This window comes from Bombus affinis, chromosome 5 (assembly GCF_024516045.1).
Source record: "Bombus affinis isolate iyBomAffi1 chromosome 5, iyBomAffi1.2, whole genome shotgun sequence".
Classification (NCBI taxonomy): Eukaryota; Metazoa; Arthropoda; class Insecta; order Hymenoptera; family Apidae; genus Bombus; species Bombus affinis.
The window spans coordinates 13,270,510-13,292,304 of record NC_066348.1 but is presented as its reverse complement, the minus strand read 5'-3'; the positions used below and the strand labels follow the sequence as shown (position 1 = coordinate 13,292,304).

The following is a 21,795-nucleotide window of genomic DNA, read 5'->3' as shown; positions in this document are numbered from 1 at the left end:
TATATACGCTAGAAGGACGAGATCAATATCAAACGTGAAGTATTAATGAAATGTATTAAGAAACAAAGTTGCGATGCATTTAAATTCCACAAAGTTTCGAGTTCGTGTCTGTTCTCTTCTCGGTATATGAAATTTGATGTTTAATTAAAAATGATTAATAAACGTAAGAAATATTGTACATTTGCTGTGATCGTGTGTCAAGTATTGTACCTTGTGCAAACGTACAAATTTCACGGGACGTCATCAAATGTAAACCTGTTGTCGGATATTCTTAAGAATCCATAACGGCTGCTGATGTAATTAAAAAAAAAATATTATTAAAAAATGAGGAGGAAAAAATTTTGATAACATTGGGACACCATTATCGCGAAGAAAGAGACACATAGGATGCAAGTGAAATGCGAGCAACGATAGATTGTAGCGTTTAATATACATTGATAGAATTATTATCAATACCATCAGGCCTAATATACTTAAACGTTGCGTGTATTTGTTGTTGTTGCCGATTCATATCTTATATATCCGAATATAAAAAGAATATTTCGTCTATGGATTTTAAATGTTATACGTCATTTATGAGAAAACAAAAAGAACAAAAAAAGAGAAGAAAAAGAAGAAACAAGACGAAGAGAATGAAGAAAAGAGTATGAAAGTATTACGAAGAAAGCGAAAATGGCGTTTATCGATTGGCTTAACAAAGAGAAAAGTATTAAATTAAAAAATACATCAACAGTTTTTATGTAGGATAGATCAAAGAGATCCTCGATATCTTGCACGATTGCCTTTTAGCAAACGAGATTGATATTTCTGATTCTGAAGCAAACAGGCAGAAATGAATATTAGTTGGCGAGGACTAGTTCACGAATCTAGTAGATCTTACACGTGATGAAACATAAAAATGTAGATATAATAATATTAGATAAATTCAAGTCACGGTTAGCAAATGTAGTTACCAAATGGTTTTCACGCGATTTTAGATAAATATGTAAGTTAAAAAAACTGTGACGCGCTTTAATAGCGTCAAAAATATCGCATCTCGTTTGTTAATGCATTAAATTACCTCGTGCCTCCAAGCTGCATTCATAGAATCTATTATTTTCAATATTTTGAGCTTCCGTTTAGTCATTTGTAATGTGATTAATTATTTTCCTTGAAGTCCTTTTAAATATGTTTTATTTAATAAACTGCAGTAGAATAATTTTTATTTGAGACCGTAAGCAGTACAAAAGTGAGATTGAATTAACGTAGAGAATCAAAGTAGTGGCTAGAAACCTATGAATGCGGCTAAAAGAATATTCCGATAATCCACTGTGTTCTTCGAACGATAAATCTTTCTTTCTTTTTTCTTATTTTTCTTTTTCAAATTACTTCAGCCGAATATTTCTTTGACTAATTGTTATTTGTGTAAATGATAAATATATATATACATATATATATATATATATATCATCATTATCGATTATTGTATTTTAAAATGACTATTCAAAGTATTATCGTGCTAATATAAAAGCGGCTTTATTGGTCAATTATTCGGAATCGATGTCATAATTATTCTTATCCCTATTTCTTCTGAACTCGAAGATACAGAGTATTCATATAATTCTGTCCATTTGTCATGTTTTTTACATCTTGTTGGATATGTGTAAAAATTACACACAGGTCTTTAATTATTACGCAACAAAAATTTCATTCTGTAATTGAAATCAAAGAGGGCTGGTTAACTGGCGTTATGAAATTGAATCTCTTTTTCATTTAATGTTCACGTCTAAGAAATCACAGCTTTCGAAACATTTTATTAGTTATTACGTACGTAAGGAAAATATATTTTAAATGCTCGACATATATAGTCTCGGTACAAGGTATTAGTATTAGTCTCAATTTTATTTTTATTTACAATCGCATCGAGTATTTTTCCTCATTTTTCATTGGCTTCTTTAGCTGATGTAATCACCGAAGACAAAACAGATTATAAAACCACTATATATCGTTTCGATGTGCAATTAATTAAATATTCGTTTGCAGAATTTCTTTTTGTACGATAAGGTATAAATTTATTTCTCTGTTAATTATGAAGTATCCGAAAATATCTTTTTTTTCCAATTAGAATAATAAAATGCACGATTCTCAGCAAAAGTGTTAATTGTACAAACGAATATTTAAAAATATGTCCTATCTTTCTCAGTACGCAATGTGTCAATCGAAAAACTTTTTTATTATTACTTATATCCTAGATAATATTTATATACACTCCAGGAAGCACCCATTACCCGCTAATTTATATTTTATCGCATTTTAAAAATAAGAAAATGATACTTGGTTATCAATATGTGCGAAATGTTAACATTAGTCGTATTAAAAGATTAATGTACGATCCGTACTTATAATTGTGTAATATGAATAAAAAATATGGGGAGATTTTATACCCAGAAATATATATACAATATATATTCTCTCGGAATATTTGTACTTAAACATAAAATTTTAAATTCTTACACGCACAGAAACTTGGTCTATTCTGGTAGTGCAAGATACATAATCAATTAAGGCTAAAAATATACATTGTTTCAAATTTCATGTTCCATTATTCAATTGTATATCAAAAAGATTTTTCCGTATATATCTTATTAACATAAATAAATATGCTCACGATTAAAATATGACTTCGTGTAATTTTAGGGCATCGTTAATTTGAACAAGAGCGTATGAGTTAAATGAAGTTGCCATAGATTCGGTGTAATGAGTGCATTTTCTGTACTTTTATACATCAGTTATGAAGTTTGCACCATATCATACTCATCCACTGAAACAACATCACAACCATGTTTCACATTTTTTCCACAATTCGTTCGACTAATCGACAATTATTCAGTTTCACTTCCTTCGGTATATTTGTCATTTTTCACTTCTATCCTTAAAGGAGAGCGACCTCTTGCATGATTTCTGATTCGAGACCGAAGATCGCCTTTTAATGTATTTCTTAGATCTCGTATTCTTGGTTGCCTTTAAAATGTTGTTATATGTTATTTCCAAATGTTATTCATAATTCATATAAACATAAATATTGATTTGTTTCAATACTTACCTATCTTTAATGGAGTTATCAACAATTTCACTTTTTACATTGTTTAGTCTTGCCCACACTGTAGAAGCAACGCGAGGTTTATGTTGAACTACTTTTATTACACTGCCCTTAGGTCCTTGAACTTCTTTTGCAGGTTTGTCGCTATCCTCGTCACTATAGTCTTCATCCTCGTCCTCTTCTTCCTGTTCCTCTTCATCAGACCCTTGCCATTCGCCCTCTTCCTTTTCTTGGCTATCATTATCTTCAATAATTTCACCATCTTCCTCCTATATATCACAAATAAAACCCACAACGATTTTTACTAAATGTAAATATGCATATAATGCATAATGCAATTAAGTTTCTAACAATAATTACCTCTGAGTCATTAAGCTTTAAAGAATTCGACTTTGTTGCAGTTGTATTTGTTACAACTACTTGAATTGCATCACGAAATTGCGTTCCTTTCCTCGGAGCGCTAAGCCTCGATCGTAAATCATTGCCTTTAGTTAAATTATTTAACATAGTCTGCAAATGTACCATAATAAATGATTAAATAAATTCCTCTATTGTATACAATTTATTTAGTTAATAGTAAAATTTACTGACTTGTCGAAGTTTCGCACGTCGTTTGTGTATCTTCTCTTCTTCATCGTCCGCATGCATTCGCATTCGTAACACTTTACTTCTTTTACACCATTCATCTTCACTATCACTACTCGAATTACTTTGTTGTTCTTCGGTGTATGTAGTTTCCTTTGGAGGATATTTTACCCCTAATCTTTCCTTTACACTACGTCCTTGATCTTTAGGTTCATTTCTAGTGCCAAACTCACTTTCTATAGCATCATTGAGCCCCCAACTTTCAGACAATGCACCCCAGGGGTTTTTCACACGCCTTCTATCTTTAACATCATCTTGCGGCTCTTCTTTGAATTTTCTTTTACTTTGTCTAATTTGTTTGTACATCCGTTTTCGAGACTCAGTTAAAATTCCTTTAATACCTGCATAAAATAATATTATTTAATGTTTGGATAGGTTATTTTGATAATATTTGTAACAATACCTCCAAAATTGGGGTTTCCATATTTTTTATAATATTCACTCATTTTCTCTGCATTCGGTTGTTTTTTATCGGCTCTGGTAGCAAATCTGAGGAATATTGCTTTAGATTTAGGATAATCTATCCCTTTCCTCCACAAGCCAGGAGGTAATGGGCAATTGATATCCTTGATATTTATATAATCTTCTCCTGTCTCCTTTGTAATGTTTGTGATCTCATTATCTTCGTCCATTTCAATGATAGAATCATCATTAGTTACATTGTTTTCTTCATCAGGATTACCATCAAGTGATTTTGTAATTTGTTGCTTTTCCAAACCAATAATTCTTTTTGATAATCCCAATATAGCTCTCGCTGCTGATAAATTATCTAACCATACCACATTACCTATATTGTAAATAAAGAACAAGAAATTTATAAATAATTCAATCTTTCAGAATCATCGATAGTTATGTTAGTAAAATTTATGGATTTAAATTGTTCTTACATGAAACATCATTGATCCACTCAATGGAAGCTGGAGCATAATCTTCAAAATATTTAAAGACATCTTTGGTACTCATTTCTTCTGTGCCTCTCATGTGTATTACATTTAGTCTGATATTTTTTGTATTTTCACTATCTTCTATGATGCCCATACTAAAAATTAAGACAACCTATGCTATATATATATATATATCTGAGTTATTTTACATTATTAAGCAAACATTTATCAGTATTTTTACCTAGAATACAAATCTTGTTCTGGATTTGATAAATTATTCTTTATCTTGTCAGTTAATCCAAAACGTTTGGCTCTTTCTTCCATTTTCAATTTTTCTTCCTTACTAAATATATCTATGCCTGTCATGAAAGTACCACCACGATTCTCATAACGGCTATCTAACTGTATCTGTTTGAATATAAAATATAATGCATTAATATCTAATTTCATAATTCAGTGTATACATAACACTTTTACAATTTATGATTGTAAAGTGATCCTTAGTCAAAGCAAGAAATCAACGAATTCATTATATGTATATATCATTCACGTTTATGTCTCATGTATTGTAAAATTTGAAACAAAATGACAATCAGAAAATTTATAAAACATGCACATTAATCTTAAAAATTGATTATATTTAATATTTGTTTACCTCTGGTTGCTGCACGTTGTTTGAATTAAAAGTTTTTACATCGGTTTGTTCAGAATCAACATTTTTGCCATCTTCGGTAACTGGGATTATTTCCACGTCCATAGGTTCACCCAGTTCATCCATTTTATATATTTATCCAATACTTTTTCACAAAATTTCAGAAAAATTCAAAAGACTCATGAAATACGCGTTATTAGGGCGTCTATTTACGAGTAAGAAGAAATAATACGATAGGTTATGATACACAGCTTTGGCTATATAAATATTGAGGTTATATACTCCATAGTTTTCACTTTGAAAACAGATGTCTCCACTATTCTGGTGGGAGAATCAAATTCTTACGGAATTAACAATTTTAGAATCTTTGTAAACACTTATGATGTTTATTCCTATTTCGATTTATATTTCTGTAAATAATTTATCAAGTTTTTTATTAGATAACATTACGGAAATTATTTAATTTTCTAGAAAGATATAATGATCTTTGGTTATCGAGAGTCCAATAAAATGAAAAAATAAGAATATTTGTGATCTCAAACATTATCATTTGTAGTCTTAAGTCCGATTTTATTGTACTTTATGAAAACCACGAATGATCAAAAGCATATCTACATCTGTACAAACAGTACAATGTGATAGAATTTTGTCTTTACGCTTACATTGTATTACTAATTTACTGTGAAAAGGTGTATATAAAATAATAGCTTGGATTTAAACGCTCATTTGATAGATAACCGCTTTCAGAAATTGCACATCAACGTCGAACAATTTATTCCAACAGATTTCGATTCGAAATATAAAAGTTAATAAAAATATAAAGAATTATCAAATTTATACTACACGTATAGTATCAAATTTAAAAACTATTTCCAGCCACTGAATAATCGATAAAGCGTCGATCAATGATCTATTTAACAAAATCGATAGCAGCGTAAAGATTCATCAATACCCTTTCCCTCAAATTTAGGCCAGACTATAGATAATATTATTTTTATCAATACGGATTTATACACGCGAGATTCCTTGGCAAGTAATTGATACGTACGCTCCCAGACAATTTAATTTTACAATCTATGAGCACTACGATCGCAACACAATCGCAACAAACAAATTAAAATTAATTAAGACATACAAGTACATTATCTATGAACAGATCCAACCTTACAATACTACTAACTGTTTGACAATTTTTTTATTTACAATCAAAACGCTATTTTGAGAAGCTTTCCTATTTGATTTTTTCATCAACGTTATGAGACTTCTTTTTCTTTTAAATACTTGTTTTGCGTTGTATCGAATAACAGGGTCAATAGCGATGACGTTATGAGACACATTTTTATCTATTTTAACTTTTAATTACCGTCAATTAGTCGCTTCTCTAATTATGAATTTTCAGTGAAATTTCGCTGGTGGTGTCTGTTGTCTAAGGAAAAAAAAATATGACATCGACTAGTTCCTGCTTTCGAAGTAGTCATATAGGGATAAATTAAAGAGCAATGTCGTCTATTGATACAGTTCGTTGTTAACGTCGGTTTAATGTAGACGCTTGGCCGTCGAAGTTCGAAGAGTTTTCGCTATATTTCCGCGGTTCCTGGAGGATCGTTTGGAGCTTCTCATAATTGTGGATCGCTGCATTTTTTATTATTGTAGTGCTGTAGAGAATATTAATTGTATTCCGTGTCCGTGAACAGAATAATTTCAATATGCCTGAAAATGGAATACAGATGACCGAAATAGTAAGTGATTGGGAAAACCACGTTCGATTATAATTCTTTGTTCTTTTTATCATTGATTGTCTTTCATAATATTTATAATATTATAAATTTCATTGTCTTTTATCATATTTACAATATAACATTATAACTCTTACAATAAAGAGATTTTTATTGATTCGAATGTCAATTGCAGAAAATAATTGGATTTAATGGTACGTTGTTTATTAAAGTAGTTGGAGGAATATCAAATTAAATAATTCATCGTTCGATAATGTTTAACGATGGCTTGAAGTCTTCATAGTTTGTATAGCTCTTGATTTCTAATACTTCGTGTCCTAATGTACAATTAACGATAGTATAGTATTTTTGTTTAGTATTGTTTAGTATAGTATAGTATTTTTATTTTTTTGGCTTTACAACGCGGAACAGGGACTTGGTTTACGTATTTCTAATTCTAACTCGTTCCTATACGAATTAATAATAGATATTCGTATATATATATAAATATTTAATTTTATAATATTTGTTATTTGTATTTATTTAATTATTGTATTAATTTAATTAATTAGTTTAATTTAAAAAGTCGATCATTTTATATTCTATATTCTTTCGGTATTCCACAGTTCAGTCTTCTACTGATAGAGATTTTTAATTCGGAGAACCGTATTTATACCGTCTGATTTCTATTCTCCCAAACTATATATATTTGAGCAGATGAATAGTGGCTCTCAGATTATTAATTGGAATTTAATGTTATCGTGTCAAGCGTAATGCAATTTAAAATATAAATTATCATTATTGTTACTTTTAAAGTTTTTATTAGCAATCATCAAATGTTGCTGGATATATTTGGATCGTAAAAATTTTTGGCGCAAGTGTATTTCTATGCCAAAGATTGCTGAGAGGCACTGCGTACACTTAAGACGTAAAATTGACTGTGAACTTCAATGGTTGTGTTGTTGAGAAAGGATAGTATTGATATATAACGTATATATTTAGATTCTAATTGACGCTTAAGAATACTGACTACGTCGTGGATCGAGTAAATCGTAATTAGAGATTCAAGATTGCGAGATACATTCTATTTTACCAATAAAAAGTATAGACCTCCTCCCACTTCGAGCGAACTTTTGTATTTATACAGTATTGATACTCGAATATTAGAATCTAATCGCATTATACTACATTCACCGAGAAATATTTTGAAATAAGAAAGGATAACAATCGGAGTTATTGATCATTGATAATTAACATTAAAATATTAGACAGATAGAAAATTCGGATGGTAATGATAATAAAACGGTAAATTAAGTAAAGGGCGCTTAAAACATTTACATAGGAGAAACCGATGAAAACAATTTTTTCTTTAATCGAATTACCTTTTTTCAATGTGTTAATTAATAAAACGATATATTATTGTCTTAATGAACGCTATGATACAATTATTCCTGGCGAGTTGGTTCTCCAACGTAATTACGTAACCGAGCTTATTATAAAAAATATATTCTACTGTATGCGACGATGCTGCTTATACCTTTTCAGAGTTTTAAATTCTGGTTGCTTCTAGCAGAAAAGGACAAATTACGGTTTCATTAAAAATCCTCCGCTCCTCCTAAAAAAAAAAAAAAAATAAAAAAGTAAGGAAAAGACAGGCAACCCTCATAAAATCTAAAAAGGGTTTTAGTACAGACAATCCTTAAAAATCTAAACAAGTTCTAGTACAATCTTTTGTCAGAATTAATACTGCATGCGATTTCAAATATCCTACAAAATCAAATATAATTTTTCAAAGCTGGTATTATGCAACGTGCACCTGTTTATTGTTTCAGAATCTAGAGAATGCAACATTACCACTGTCGGATACTAAAACTGCTGGCAATAATAGGAGCACGAATCTCAATTATGGCATCGACGATGTCCCGCCCTGGTATCTTTGCTTATTTATGGCTTTACAGGTACTTTTTATTGTAATAAATTAAGCGCAAGATATTCTTATAGGAAGAAAACACTACTTGTACATCTTATATTTAACATCAAGGAAACGTGAAACTAATTTAATCCTTATCAAGTCCGTTTGCTCGTCTACACGTAAAATTTAAACCTTTCTCTTTTCAAAAATGTTCCACGTTGTTCAAATTCCCCAAGGATACAGAAAAGTATAGATATAAACTAAAGCTGATGTTTGAATCAGATAACTTATTTGAGATAAGCACGTTCTGAAAGTCAAGGGAAGGTGGACCGATTTATTTCCCTATTTACTTGCCTATTTATATAATTTGTCTTGATAAGATATTCGACTATGTTCATCCAACACCGATCAAGATTACCATAATCATTTAATAAGCTCTAAGTCTAGTTAATTCTCTGATGTCATCAAAATTTTTCCATAACCGTTAAATTTTCTACCTCTTATTGTTAACATCATTTACGAAAAGAATAATATGTTTTTCAGCATTATCTAACGATGATAGGTGCAATAGTCTCGATTCCCTTCATCCTTACTCCAGCATTGTGCATGGCGGAGGACGATCCATCGAGAAGTTACATAATTTCCACCATGATCTTCGTCACAGGACTGGTCACTTTCTTCCAAACCACCATAGGGTGCAGGTAATTAAATTAGCAAAAATTTGTCTTTGTCAATCTAAACGATATAAATGATTCGTAATTCCTATTTAACTTCGTCGTTATTAAAGTCGTTTCAAAAGTAATACAGTAAATTAATACTTTTTTATAGGATCTCTTCAATTTATGAGAGCATTTTTGTACACCTGTTCAAATTACCGTGAATCATTCTGACTAGAGCATTAAATTGATAAGTGACGCTTGATAGGCGCCAAAGGAGGCACGAGACGGCATTTACAATTACCATTACAAATACCGTGAAACAATTACGTATATGAATCTCGAGCAATTCGTTACGGATATAAGCTTCGTCGAGCTACCATGTGTTATTGTTAATTGATATATTTTGAAATTCATAAAGAATTTATCTTGAAACAAGAGTATTCGTAATAAGTAGAAAGTTCATGTATTTATAAGAAATTTAAAGATACAAAAATATACATTATGCATATACATGGATAGTACCCCTTAAAATGTTTAGCATGAGAAAGAAATTTCTATTTAAGTTTCACATTTTTAGTTATATTTATAAGAATATGAAATTTTGCACAAAGTACTATCTAGTAATAAGGATGAAGTCACTGAAAAGCCTTTTCAGTTTACAAAATTTTAAGAAGATAAGAGGAAGGTAATTCATCTTTAAACGACAAAATTTACACTTCTGTTTTATGTCTTCTATGTTTATCTTTCAATAAGTAGAAAAATTAAAATCGTCTTTTTTTTCACATTTATGATCTTTTATGCTAAAGATCTTATCATGATGATAACGAGTATATCAGTGTTTCAATATTATTACATATTATTATCGCGTAATAAAAAAGAGTAATATTTGCATTTAAATGAATGACGAGAGCGACTAGAAACGCTATCGGAAAGGTACACGTATTAATTTATGTACGTGCATGAATTCGAGGATCAAGGCTGGATAGTGGAATTATCTTCGCAGCCGATATTTATGCTTGTTTCATACTTGGTAACTCCTGTCTACAGCTTGTTCTAATGCTAATTTTCGTGACTTTATTGCTGCTGGATCATTTCGAACTCTTGTTTAACAAGATTTATAGATCGTTAACTATTCCCAACAGCTTCCGGGAAAAATAATATTCGTTTATTACTTCAAACTTTATGATTAAAATTATAGTTGTAATAGTGGAAAATCTTCTCTTCAATTTGACTTTTAAATTATGTATATTCCTTACATCTACTTTGTAATATATTAATATTCTACTCAGTATCTTTCCGGATTCTAGAATTCGGTACTATATTTCTTATTTTTCCTATTCTTTGCCATAGGTTGCCGCTAGTTCAAGGAGGAACTATATCGTTTTTAGTCCCAACATTGGCAATACTCAGTTTACCACAATGGAAGTGTCCAGAGCCGGAAGTTTTAAACCAAATGTCTCCCGAGAATCGCACAGAACTATGGCAAATTAGAATGAGGGAACTTTCAGGAGCCATCGCTGTATCCGCTTTGTTCCAAGTAGTCATTGGATTCGGAGGTATTGTAATCATTAATCATAGCCAAAACATTCTTTGGCTAATTAAATCTTCTTTCTCTAATGGAATTTTCTGAATAGGTATTATTGGATATTTGTTGAAATTTATTACGCCACTGACTATTGTACCAACTGTCTCTCTCGTTGGAATATCTCTCTTTGAGAATGCAGCTGACGCTGCGTCTCAACATTGGGGTATAGCAGCTGGGTGAGCTTATCTTTTTTGTATTTATATAGCGATGATATTATAACGTGTAAATTGATGTATACATATTTTCTCTTTTTACATCGATAATGTTGTTCATATAATTTAATCAACGAATGAAGTAATAAATTTAACACGTAACGAAGAAAGTATATGATGTGTACATAACTTCTTGTATATTGATCTTGCAGAACAATATTGATGTTAACATTGTATTCTCAAATACTTGTTAACGTGCCATTTCCGATATTGATGTACCGTAAGGGTCAGGGAATAACCATCGTGTGGTTTGAATTATTTAAGCTATTCCCGGTAATTATTTCACGTTTATTCTTCTTTATATTCTATACGTTTGTATTTTCAGTACCAACTTTCCTTTATTCAAGTTTTTATCATTTCTGTCTTTATTTCTTTTTTGTATTAGGTATTGTTAACAATAGTAGTCATGTGGATAATTTGCACGATTTTAACCGTGACGGATGCTTTGCCAGTCGGTCATCCAGCCAGAGCAGATAGTAAATTAAAGATTATCAATGATTCTCCATGGTTCCGTGTCCCATATCCTGGTCAATGGGGTACTCCGACCGTAAGCCTGTCTGGTGTACTTGGCATGTTAGCTGGTGTATTGGCCTGTACGGTGGAATCTATCAGTTATTATCCAACTACCTCCAGGATGTGCGGTAAGTAAAATCCAAGAACTGCAATTACATTGCTCAATATAATAAGAGTAATTATTCCATTAATTAAATATGAATATTTTAGCAAAGGATGTTTTGCTCAAGATCAGTTACTTGTGTTTAACTTATGTAATACATAATAGCGTTCAAGATACTGGATATCTCATCCAAAATGAATGATAAAGTTTTTAAAACAAATGGTACTCTAATTTATGTCCCATTTCAAAGTGGCAGATAAATATAACTAAAATAAAAAATAATCTAAAAATTAAAAAAGTTTGAAAATTAAAGGATTTAAGAATCTAAATATTAAAAGATGTGAAAATTACAAAATTGGAAAATGAAAAAATTCAGAAATTATGGAGTTTAAATTTTGTAGCTAATATTTTTTGAAATTCCATTTTCAGGCGCACCACCTCCGCCGGTTCATGCCATTAACCGAGGTATCGGCATAGAAGGGCTTGGTACGATGTTAGCTGGACTTTGGGGTAGCGGAAACGGTACAAACACGTTTGGAGAAAATGTGGGAACTATTGGTAAATCGTTTGATTTTCCTAAAAAAAAAAGAAAGAAATATCAAAGAATACGATCACATCTTTTTGTGTTTATAAATGATTTATAGCGATTTTAAACTCATGTTTTAAACTCATTATTTAAACGAAACATTATCAGGTGTTACGAAAGTAGGCAGTCGCAGAGTTATTCAGTGGGCATGTGTCTTGATGATCCTTCAAGGATTGATTAGCAAATTTGGCGCTGTTTTTATCATCATCCCCGAACCAATAGTCGGCGGAATATTTTGCGTGATGTTTGGAATGATCACTGCTTTTGGTATACTAAAATATATATTTTAAAATAAAATTACTCTAAGACTAAAGTAAAAAATATTTAAACATATGGTTCTATTAGGCCTCTCTGCGTTACAATACATAAATTTAAATTCAGCAAGGAATTTGTACATTCTTGGATTCTCCATTTTCTTTCCACTGGTAAAGTTATTTTTAATTAAATGTTTATCAATTTCAGTTTTTTCTTAATTGTTTAAGTTATGTATTATTCACGATTATATAGCAGTAGCGTAATTGTTTGAAGTGGTATTTGAACTTGATTTACGATACTAATTGAAATCTAAATTGTCTTCATGAATTTTCAGGTATTATCTAAGTGGATGATCAATCACTCAGGTGTAATAGAAACCGGAAATGACATAGTCGACAGTGTATTTACCGTGTTACTTAGTACGACTATCTTGGTGGGGGGTGTAATAGGATGTTTATTAGATAATATTATACCAGGTACAACTTGTACAAAAATCATATTATCTTTAGTTCGTGAATTTTCAATTGTTTCGCTTTATAAAAGAATAAAATATTTCCTATGCATTTACTATTATCAATTTTTTAAGGTACCCCTGAGGAACGTGGGCTCATTGCTTGGTCAAAGGAAATGGAATTACATACAGAAAGGGACGAGAAAGAAGACCAAGAGTATATATTCAATACGTTTGATTTTCCATTTGGAATGGACGCTTTACGAAGGTGAAGCTTTTTTAAATAATATCTTCTTAACATTTTTTAATTCTTCAAATGATTTATCAATATGTTTTATTTTTCTGCAGATGGAAATGGACACAATACGTACCATTTTTACCGACATATAAACCTGGAATTTATTCATGTAGTCAGAAAAAACAATGAGATTCACTTTGATTTTATATTTTCAATGCATTGCATAATTGCATAGCATTGCTAATCACCATGAGGAAACTTGGAATGCAATAATGTGAATGTTGAATGAGAGTTACCTTACAAACGACAAACTATTAATTGAATGCAAAAGAGGATTGTATTAAACACAAATATACAAGAACTTTTATATAAAAACTAATGAATTTGATTTTTTATCATTTTTATCCACAAAATATGCACTTTGAAAGCATAAAATTCCTAAAATCTTGGGAGATTCTGCTAGGGAGAAAATTTCTTTTTTTAGGGGAAAATGCTAGGGAGATAATTTCTCATCGTGATAAATATTACAATTTAATTTGTGTATAAAGCGCGAATTAAATACTCGCAGTCAGTTATACTTTTATAAATGTTATTTTTAGCAATTCACGTAAACTCGAACAAATACGAACATGGCTGCATCCTCAGACGTTGCTACGGTATTGCATACGTGTATTATAGTTTATAAATGTTTAACTTGTGAATTTTATTGTCTTAACATAACCTAACCTCAACTTAACTTGAAAATTCTTAACTGGTTTGTTTGAAATAACTCAATAAAACATTTATTCAATAAAATAATACAATTTGCTTTGTATTGATTAAAAATGTATCATTTCCTGTAAATAAATTGATATAAGAAATATTGTATATATTTTATCTTTGCGTAACTGTATTATACAAATATATGTAATATGTATATAATGTATTTTGAATAAAGTAATAGTAATAGAACTGATAAAATTTATATAATACATTGCTTTAAAAATTCTATTAGTATTTATAAATCAGATCTACATAAGTTAATTCGATGACTGCATCATTATCTAATTTAATCCATTAATTAATATATAGATCAAATTACAAAGATACATAAATATGCCATTGGTACAAAGATGCAAGGAAATAGCAACGCTGATAGATGAGTCAAGCACAACAGAATTGCAACATGTATTTTCCATATTAGTAGACTCCTTGTTTGGAATAACTGACAACATTGGTTGGGGATTACATAGCATCACTTTTAAGAAAAATCCACAGGAGCATGAAACACTTTGTAACTTTCTTAATCCACAAGGACCAGTTTTTTCTTTATGTTATAAGTTATTGCCAGATTGTTACTTGAAATACAACTTCCCAGTTTCATTTTTACCTGTACGTAAAAATAGATCTATACATTATTGATAATTATAAAATAAATAAAAATTAAGTTTCATATATGTTTTTTTATTTCAGGTAAAGATACGTTCGATGTTAGAGGAAGGAGTAATACCCCCATTTTATCTAGACAAAATCAGAGATGATCAGGGTACGCGTGGTGTATCTGCTTTAAATATGAGTATCCTTTTTATGTCTCTGTTTAATAATTTCATGAAATATTTTTAAAAATTTGTGTAAGATAAATTCTTAACAGTTATACATATCCCTTTGAATATTATATCTTCCACTTTGCATATCATTTGACAAATCCCTGGCTGCAGGTGCAGCAACAAGAGAATATCTGGATCAATTGGGAAACTGTTTATGTTCAGTTGGCACACTGTTATTTATACCATTTTCTGCCTAAAGACAATTCTCCAGTTCTCCCAATAATTAGTCCATACATTAGGAAAACGCCTCAACGGAAATTAGTACAATCACCCGAATCTAAAAGGTATTCTCGGAGCAAAACAAAAAATACTTTAATAAGGGATATATAAATAAAATGACACTTCTTTAGAACTAGACAATAAGTTAAAAATCAGAAATTATTACAGAATGCAAACACCGCGACTTTTGAGAACGTCGATATTATCACCAGCATCTCCGAATTCTACAACAAGCGTTCCACAGCAACAATGTTTACCGCAAGTTTGGAGAAGTGAAACTGTAGTTCAAGTATTTCTCGACTTTTGGGTGGAATACATAGAAGATGATCAATTAAATCCACGATTAAGCACGTCATATTCTGCGTCCGTTCCACGTCGAGTAAGTTTCCATTTGAAATTTTTTCGTAAAATATATATATATACATTTGCATGTAACTTTAATTACAGCACAGCATCCATTCCGGAGAGCATATACGTTTAGTGCGAGCATTTATAAAAACTTTGCATGAATTTGCAAATAGCGCGATAGGTGACAGAAGTGCGATGGATGAACTTAAACGGTATATACATATTCAAAAAAGAATTAAACAACAATTAAATATCATACTAATACTATAATCTATATTTTTACCATTTCAGAATTATTTTGCCTTCTGTTCAAGGCAAAATCTACACATTCCTTCGGAAAGCCATATATCATTGGCCATTAGATAGTTCCTTTAGATTGATTCTTGAAGCTTGGTTAAGTTTTATTCAACCATGGAGATATTTCCCTGGTATAACGTATACGAAGGAAGGGTATGTATTTATAGTAAAAGATCTGTTGAGAAATTATTATTACAAATTATTTTACTTTTTTACAGTAAAGCAGAAGAGGAAGAGAGGGGAAAGATACATGACGCATATAGATGGATGCCTTTCGTAGCACATAATCTACTAGCCTACACAGCCATATTTCAACAATTACTTCCACGATTTATGAGAACAGATCTTGTAGCTCCAAAGAATGCGTTAATGTTATTCAGAGTTACAAAAGTATGCTAAGTTTTTTGTAGATATGTGAATTGTCCGCCAACACGTATTTATCAAACTTATACTACTCAGGTTTTTTCGCAACCGTATTTAGCAAAAATAATATGCGAAATAGAAAGTCACATGGATGATGTTGGATTAAGCAGAAGTCGAGTATCTACAAATCAATGGACTTCAACTGTACGACAGCAAATTTTAGAGCTTGAAGGACCGACATACCAATACGTTCTAATGTTTTCTACGGCTACCATTTCACAGGTACGTAAAACGTAAAATACATGCCTAAAGTATTTAATTATTTTTTAATTTCTATCTTAGGTCGTATGTCTGTTAGGCACAATTAAACAAGCACATTTAACAGCAACTAGTTTAATCGAAGCATTGGAAAAAAAGAGAAAAAACAGACCATTTCTGTTAGCACTATGGGAATTTTTTAATGGCGAAGATTATTCTTCGGATGATATTGGTATAGAAGAAAGGCGTCGTGTCCCTGTTTATCTAGCGAATGCACAGCAACAGTTAATTGATATTTTCGAGGTAATAAAAGACGGTAGATTCTCTAATTTTAAATATCGTATGATTTGGTTTAAACATAATTTTTACAGATTAAAGTAGAAGACATTCCCCAGGTAGCTATTGAAGCTGACCAAGAATACCATGAAAGTATTCTATCGACATCCTTTTGTCACCAATCACAGGTATAAAACTGATTATCTAAAAAATCTTATTATAGTAGAAAAATCCTAACTCATTAATTTTTTAGATGGATTCGAGTTTAGATACAAGCAAACCAGGTGTTTTTGTACCTAATCAGAAAGATAGACAGACATGTCAATATATCGAATACATGGGAGATCCGGAATTGCAACCAGTTCGAAGTAACGAATGCGCGTTACTTGTTAGGAATTTATATAAGCTCTGTACATACATAAATGTGAAGGTAAATATACATTTAATAACATTTTAGAATCGAATTATTAAGTTACATTAGCTTCATTTTTGTAATTATATAATCGTGTATTTTGAACAGTACCGACATAAGATAACTAAGATGTACCATCGACGTGGCTTCTTCGGCAGCATTTGCCGACAGATATTACAATCACCAACGAAAGTCGTGAAGCTACCAAAACGAACACAAACTGGGTTGTCCAGCGGGTACGAGGAACGCATTCCGCCTCGACTTAGTTTACGTCCGTTGGCTAATTATAGTCTACTCGTAATCATAAGTCTCGGAACATTTATTGCCTGGTTTACAAAGTACGAGACATCCTTAATCTAAGTTATGATTATTTTGGTAGCCAAGGTGATTGCAGTAGTATAACATTGATTTATTTGCAGCTATGGAGTCTTCACGGTCCTTGGGTTCGCCTTTGCTCTATGGTTCGTGTACATAATAATACGAGCAACGTTGGAACCATGGACACGATCAAACAGAAACACATTCAGGGCTAATACTACGGCATTTTCTATGAACTAATCAATCATAAAATTATTCTATTGTATACAAATTAACTCGTAGCACTGTACAATATTCCATGCAATTCCAAATATCTATTTATGTAAGGATATATAATGTTTGAAATTTTGATAATTTAAAAATAATTTAAAAAATATGACATACATGATTTTTTAAAGGCGTGAAAAATTGTTGTTTTTTATACTTCCTTTTTAAATGATAACATTATATGTGTGGTTAAAAACAAAATTAATATTTTAAAAACACAGAATTAAAATTCAGCAGAAGTTGCCATAGGTTAGTAAAATAAAATTCATAATATCAGCGTTGTAAATTAGCTTTTCAAATCTAACTGTGAGTACTGATAGAGTGGTTATTATTTAATCAATATGACATACAGATAACTGATCATTTTTGTCGATCGAGTGGAACATACATTGCTTCGCGTAAGGACGAAGGGGTTCGTTAACGTTGATATTGTGAGTCGGAAAATTGATATTGGACAGGGGCAGGAACGTTCCAGATGAAAGGAACATATAGAAGAAAATCGAAAGATAGAATTAATAATTTTCTTTCATTCCATATTGACCTTTTTTCTCAATCACTCTTTAAAAGTATAATTTTAAGAAATTTAAGATAACTTTTTTCTTAAACACATTTTATACAAAATATCAAGAGAACTCTACACCAGACATATACCGTATAAAATAACTGTCCTTTTAATTGGATCCCGCTAGTCGTCACAAGGCTTTAACAATATGTTTTGCGTTCCCCTAGGTGGAGACCACCTGAATTATCACACCAAGTTAACTACTACACACCTATATAGAGCAGCCATAATAAAGCGTACTACACAACGAAGTCAATCGAAGCTTGTTGATCAATTAATTATGATTCCATTGCAATTTCTCAACCAAAATGCTTTCAGTCCGTTTATTATTCATTGATCACTTATGATTTTATTAAAAAATCAATTTCTATAATTCTTCCCACCCGTAATACCAATTACTACCAATACTTCAAAAAGAAACAAAAATTTATTAGAAAAAATGTTACTTATTAAAGCTATAAAATTGAAAAGTCTGAAAATATTTTTGTCAAAAAAGATAAAATGAAATATTTCTATTTTCTTAAGTTTTTCACATTTTGTTACCTAATCAGGAAATTTATGTTCATGTTTGCGCCACTGGCTTCCATAGTTTCTCATCCACTTTCAATCACATTAGTCGCATTAAGTCGTTAGATAGTTTAATTGCACGGGTGTGTTTACATGCCCCGTGCAGCATGACCCGTTTTCGATTCAGATAAATGCAAATTCGCATACCTAGCGTTGTCTAGCCACGATTCATTCAACTTTGCATCACAATCAAGGATCCTTTCATGCGATGTCAAACGATCTGTTGTGCGCCTGTTACATACAATAAAGCACATTCGAATTACTGAGAATGGACTCGTTTACTATTCATTAAGACCTCTCCGTTTTAAGATGCCTTTCAGCAGTTGACATCAGTCAGTTTGAGTTATTCTATTGAAGAGGATTGATTCGTTAAAATCCCCAAAATCAGGGATCATTCAAATGACTCTTTCCTTTAAATTACTCGTTATCCTAATAAAATGTTTAATTTAAAGCTCGATTACGTCAACATTGATCTGGACTCGAGAAAAGCAGTATAACTGGTTAATTACGTAATAAATGTTAAATCGATATCAGTTTAATCGAGCGTTGATCACAATTATCGATCATTCAACCAATCCACGTGGATTCGAGACAATCAGTGTGTCGCAATTACTTCTTTTTTATACAGAAGACAATTATATTCCATGACAAAGTATCGAGAATCTATTAATCAACATTCGACACAGAAATGCTTTCAAGCTGAAGCACAAGTTTCACACCAATGAAGCTGTCTTCGTTCCATTCGAAGATTACTTTGAAAATTAACGCGAGAAATAATTCGATAAATCATTTGTCTAATCGGATTGAAATATGCGAAGGCAGCAAATAACTTATGATTAGTTTACGAAATTGAAATTAAAATTCAATGTCATTAAGTTAATATTACTGGATACATTACTAAATCTATAAAAAGCCTAATGAAAATTAATTTACCCGTGTTATTCATTACAGATATAATTATATTAATGTCGAAAACATTACGTAAATTGTAAAATTAAAATATCGATTGCAACATAGGAGGAATAATATGAATAACCTTGAGATGTCCATGACCTCCATTCACAGCTTATATCTTCTTACACCATCGGGAAGGAAACGCGTTCCGTCGATTGAGCTGTACGTTTCCTTTTAAAAATTCATCGTTTTTATAATATATGTATATAGTTAAGAAATTCATAGAAGCCGGTGGTTCTCACTGCGTGTCGGGCTAATTACGTAATTGCCAGTTATTAGAACATTGTAATAACAGGCAAAGGTCGAAGACATGTTTAAGGCCACCCCAGCAATTAAGATTCATCGCTAATTCTATCACGCCCTATAATTTTCTCGCATCGTCGGTTTAACCATTAACACGTTAATCGTTAGAACAGTAATTTACAGGAAAATTAAAAAATATATATCCTAGGAAAGAAGGCTATTAGATATAGAAGAAAATCAATCCACCACGTAAGATACACTTTTCAATAAAATTGTATCCCCAGAAACTTACTCAGAACTCGATTTCTCACTTCAAACGAACTTCTATACATAGACACACATACAGACATCGGATATAACCACCTTCTGGAAAGGGAGAACGAAAAATGCGCAGACCCATTTGTCTGGTTAGCCTTGGCAGTAATCCGATCCTGTCTAATGTCGAACGGAATAACAAATACCCGCTTGTTTGCAAGAGGATCTGATTCGATTAATAGTACACACAGTAAATAGTCTATTCCTACGATTTCCATCAATTATCCAATTGAATTAAATTTTCAGTATTACCATACGGCAGTTCGTCGAATTTTACTGGATTTAAATAAGATAGAAGATCTGCCGACATTTACATTGATATAAATAACGATGTTGAAGAAGAAATGGGGTTCTCTATTTTCGTGACCAATATTCAGCATGGAACGCACGCGCGTGGTTAATTATGCGACCGTTTGTCTTGTCGAATTTCTCAAGACAAGAAACACCTTGGCCGATATTAGCGAAGGGCGCGTCGTGCAAGCACGTGAAATTAGATTTAGAAGGTCTAATTAAGCGAAACAACTTTTCTTTTACGCTCTTAATTCGATAATCATCATAATGGTGTTAGTGTTTCAACGCTATTGCACGTTCCTTCCATCGAGTTCTATTAAGAAAACATTGCCCTCCAATGTTGTTTTGTAATTTCCATTGAGCATACGTGTATGTACTTCCTAAGAAAATATACACAGGTCTATTCAAATTGAAACGTTCAATATAACAAATTACAATCGAGAACTCGACGAGTTAGTAAAGTTAGTAAAAGAAAGAAATAGGCCGTAAAGTATCCCGCGACGTAGAGTTCATAAAATATCACAAAAAGTTCCAGAGACTGAACGGGACTTTTAATTTCGCCGAGAGGAAGCTAAACTAATTTGTACTAACTCGCACAAGGAGAGTTCTATTCCGTCTTTGACAATTTCACGTATATGAACATGCCGCGTCTCGTACTTACATTCCCTCCTCTCTTACCTACGCGTATATTCCAGATATCCCATTGAATCTTCACTCGTGGTACGCTTATCCAATTACAAATCTCGTAAAGATACGCTTGCAGGAATGCTACCGGAAGATATGTAGATTAACTGCATTCATAGTCTCAAATCGTGAATCGCTGCTTCGGTCAATTTTTTGCAAAAGATCGAAGAAAATATCGGAGGAGGTGAAATCCATCGGAAGTAAAAAAGAACATGCGAAATATATACAAATGAATTCTGCTTATCAATATTTTAAATCAAGATAGTCGACCATGATAAAAAGATTCAAAGTTTGATGAACAAGACAAAAAAATATTTAATATCAATTACGATGCGTAGATTTGTGT

General features: G+C 31.4%; 3 protein-coding genes across 6 annotated transcripts; 2 read left to right on the top strand and 1 right to left on the bottom strand.

Moving 5' to 3' along the window:
* Window positions 1-241: 241 nt before the first annotated feature.
* LOC126915984 (nuclear cap-binding protein subunit 3-like) lies at window positions 242-5,546 on the bottom strand. Of its 3 annotated transcripts, XM_050721298.1 has the most exons (8): window positions 5,264-5,546; window positions 4,850-5,016; window positions 4,612-4,763; window positions 4,128-4,511; window positions 3,671-4,065; window positions 3,440-3,589; window positions 3,083-3,348; window positions 242-3,000 (listed from the first exon to the last, which is right to left on the bottom strand). In XM_050721298.1, exons 1-8 carry the CDS (start codon window positions 5,384-5,386, stop codon window positions 2,862-2,864), a joined length of 1,776 nt encoding a protein of 591 aa, XP_050577255.1. In that variant the 5' UTR covers window positions 5,387-5,546; the 3' UTR covers window positions 242-2,861. The 3 variants fall into 3 exon arrangements, with proteins under 3 accessions (XP_050577255.1, XP_050577256.1, XP_050577257.1); XM_050721299.1 differs by lacking the exon at window positions 5,264-5,546 and having other exon boundaries at window positions 4,612-4,785; window positions 4,850-4,989; XM_050721300.1 differs by lacking the exon at window positions 5,264-5,546 and having other exon boundaries at window positions 4,612-4,780; window positions 4,850-4,989.
* Window positions 5,547-6,751: 1,205 nt separating this feature from the next.
* Window positions 6,752-13,868, top strand: LOC126915986 (solute carrier family 23 member 1). Its single transcript, XM_050721302.1, has 13 exons — window positions 6,752-6,999; window positions 8,808-8,933; window positions 9,431-9,588; window positions 10,897-11,102; window positions 11,181-11,307; window positions 11,496-11,616; window positions 11,729-11,984; window positions 12,389-12,517; window positions 12,654-12,812; window positions 12,891-12,970; window positions 13,135-13,276; window positions 13,387-13,519; window positions 13,600-13,868. The coding sequence occupies exons 1-13, from the start codon at window positions 6,967-6,969 to the stop codon at window positions 13,676-13,678; spliced, it is 1,749 nt and encodes a 582-aa protein (XP_050577259.1). The 5' UTR covers window positions 6,752-6,966; the 3' UTR covers window positions 13,679-13,868.
* A 115-nt stretch (window positions 13,869-13,983) lies between these two features.
* Window positions 13,984-17,974, top strand: LOC126915971 (sphingomyelin phosphodiesterase 4). 2 transcript variants are annotated; one of them, XM_050721267.1, is made up of 14 exons: window positions 13,984-14,145; window positions 14,561-14,860; window positions 14,942-15,044; window positions 15,128-15,359; window positions 15,463-15,673; window positions 15,742-15,854; window positions 15,934-16,092; window positions 16,158-16,329; window positions 16,399-16,584; window positions 16,645-16,863; window positions 16,932-17,024; window positions 17,090-17,266; window positions 17,357-17,586; window positions 17,668-17,974. In XM_050721267.1, exons 1-14 carry the CDS (start codon window positions 14,119-14,121, stop codon window positions 17,804-17,806), a joined length of 2,361 nt encoding a protein of 786 aa, XP_050577224.1. In that variant the 5' UTR covers window positions 13,984-14,118; the 3' UTR covers window positions 17,807-17,974. The 2 variants fall into 2 exon arrangements, with proteins under 2 accessions (XP_050577224.1, XP_050577223.1); XM_050721266.1 differs by having other exon boundaries at window positions 15,451-15,673.
* Window positions 17,975-21,795: the final 3,821 nt, after the last annotated feature.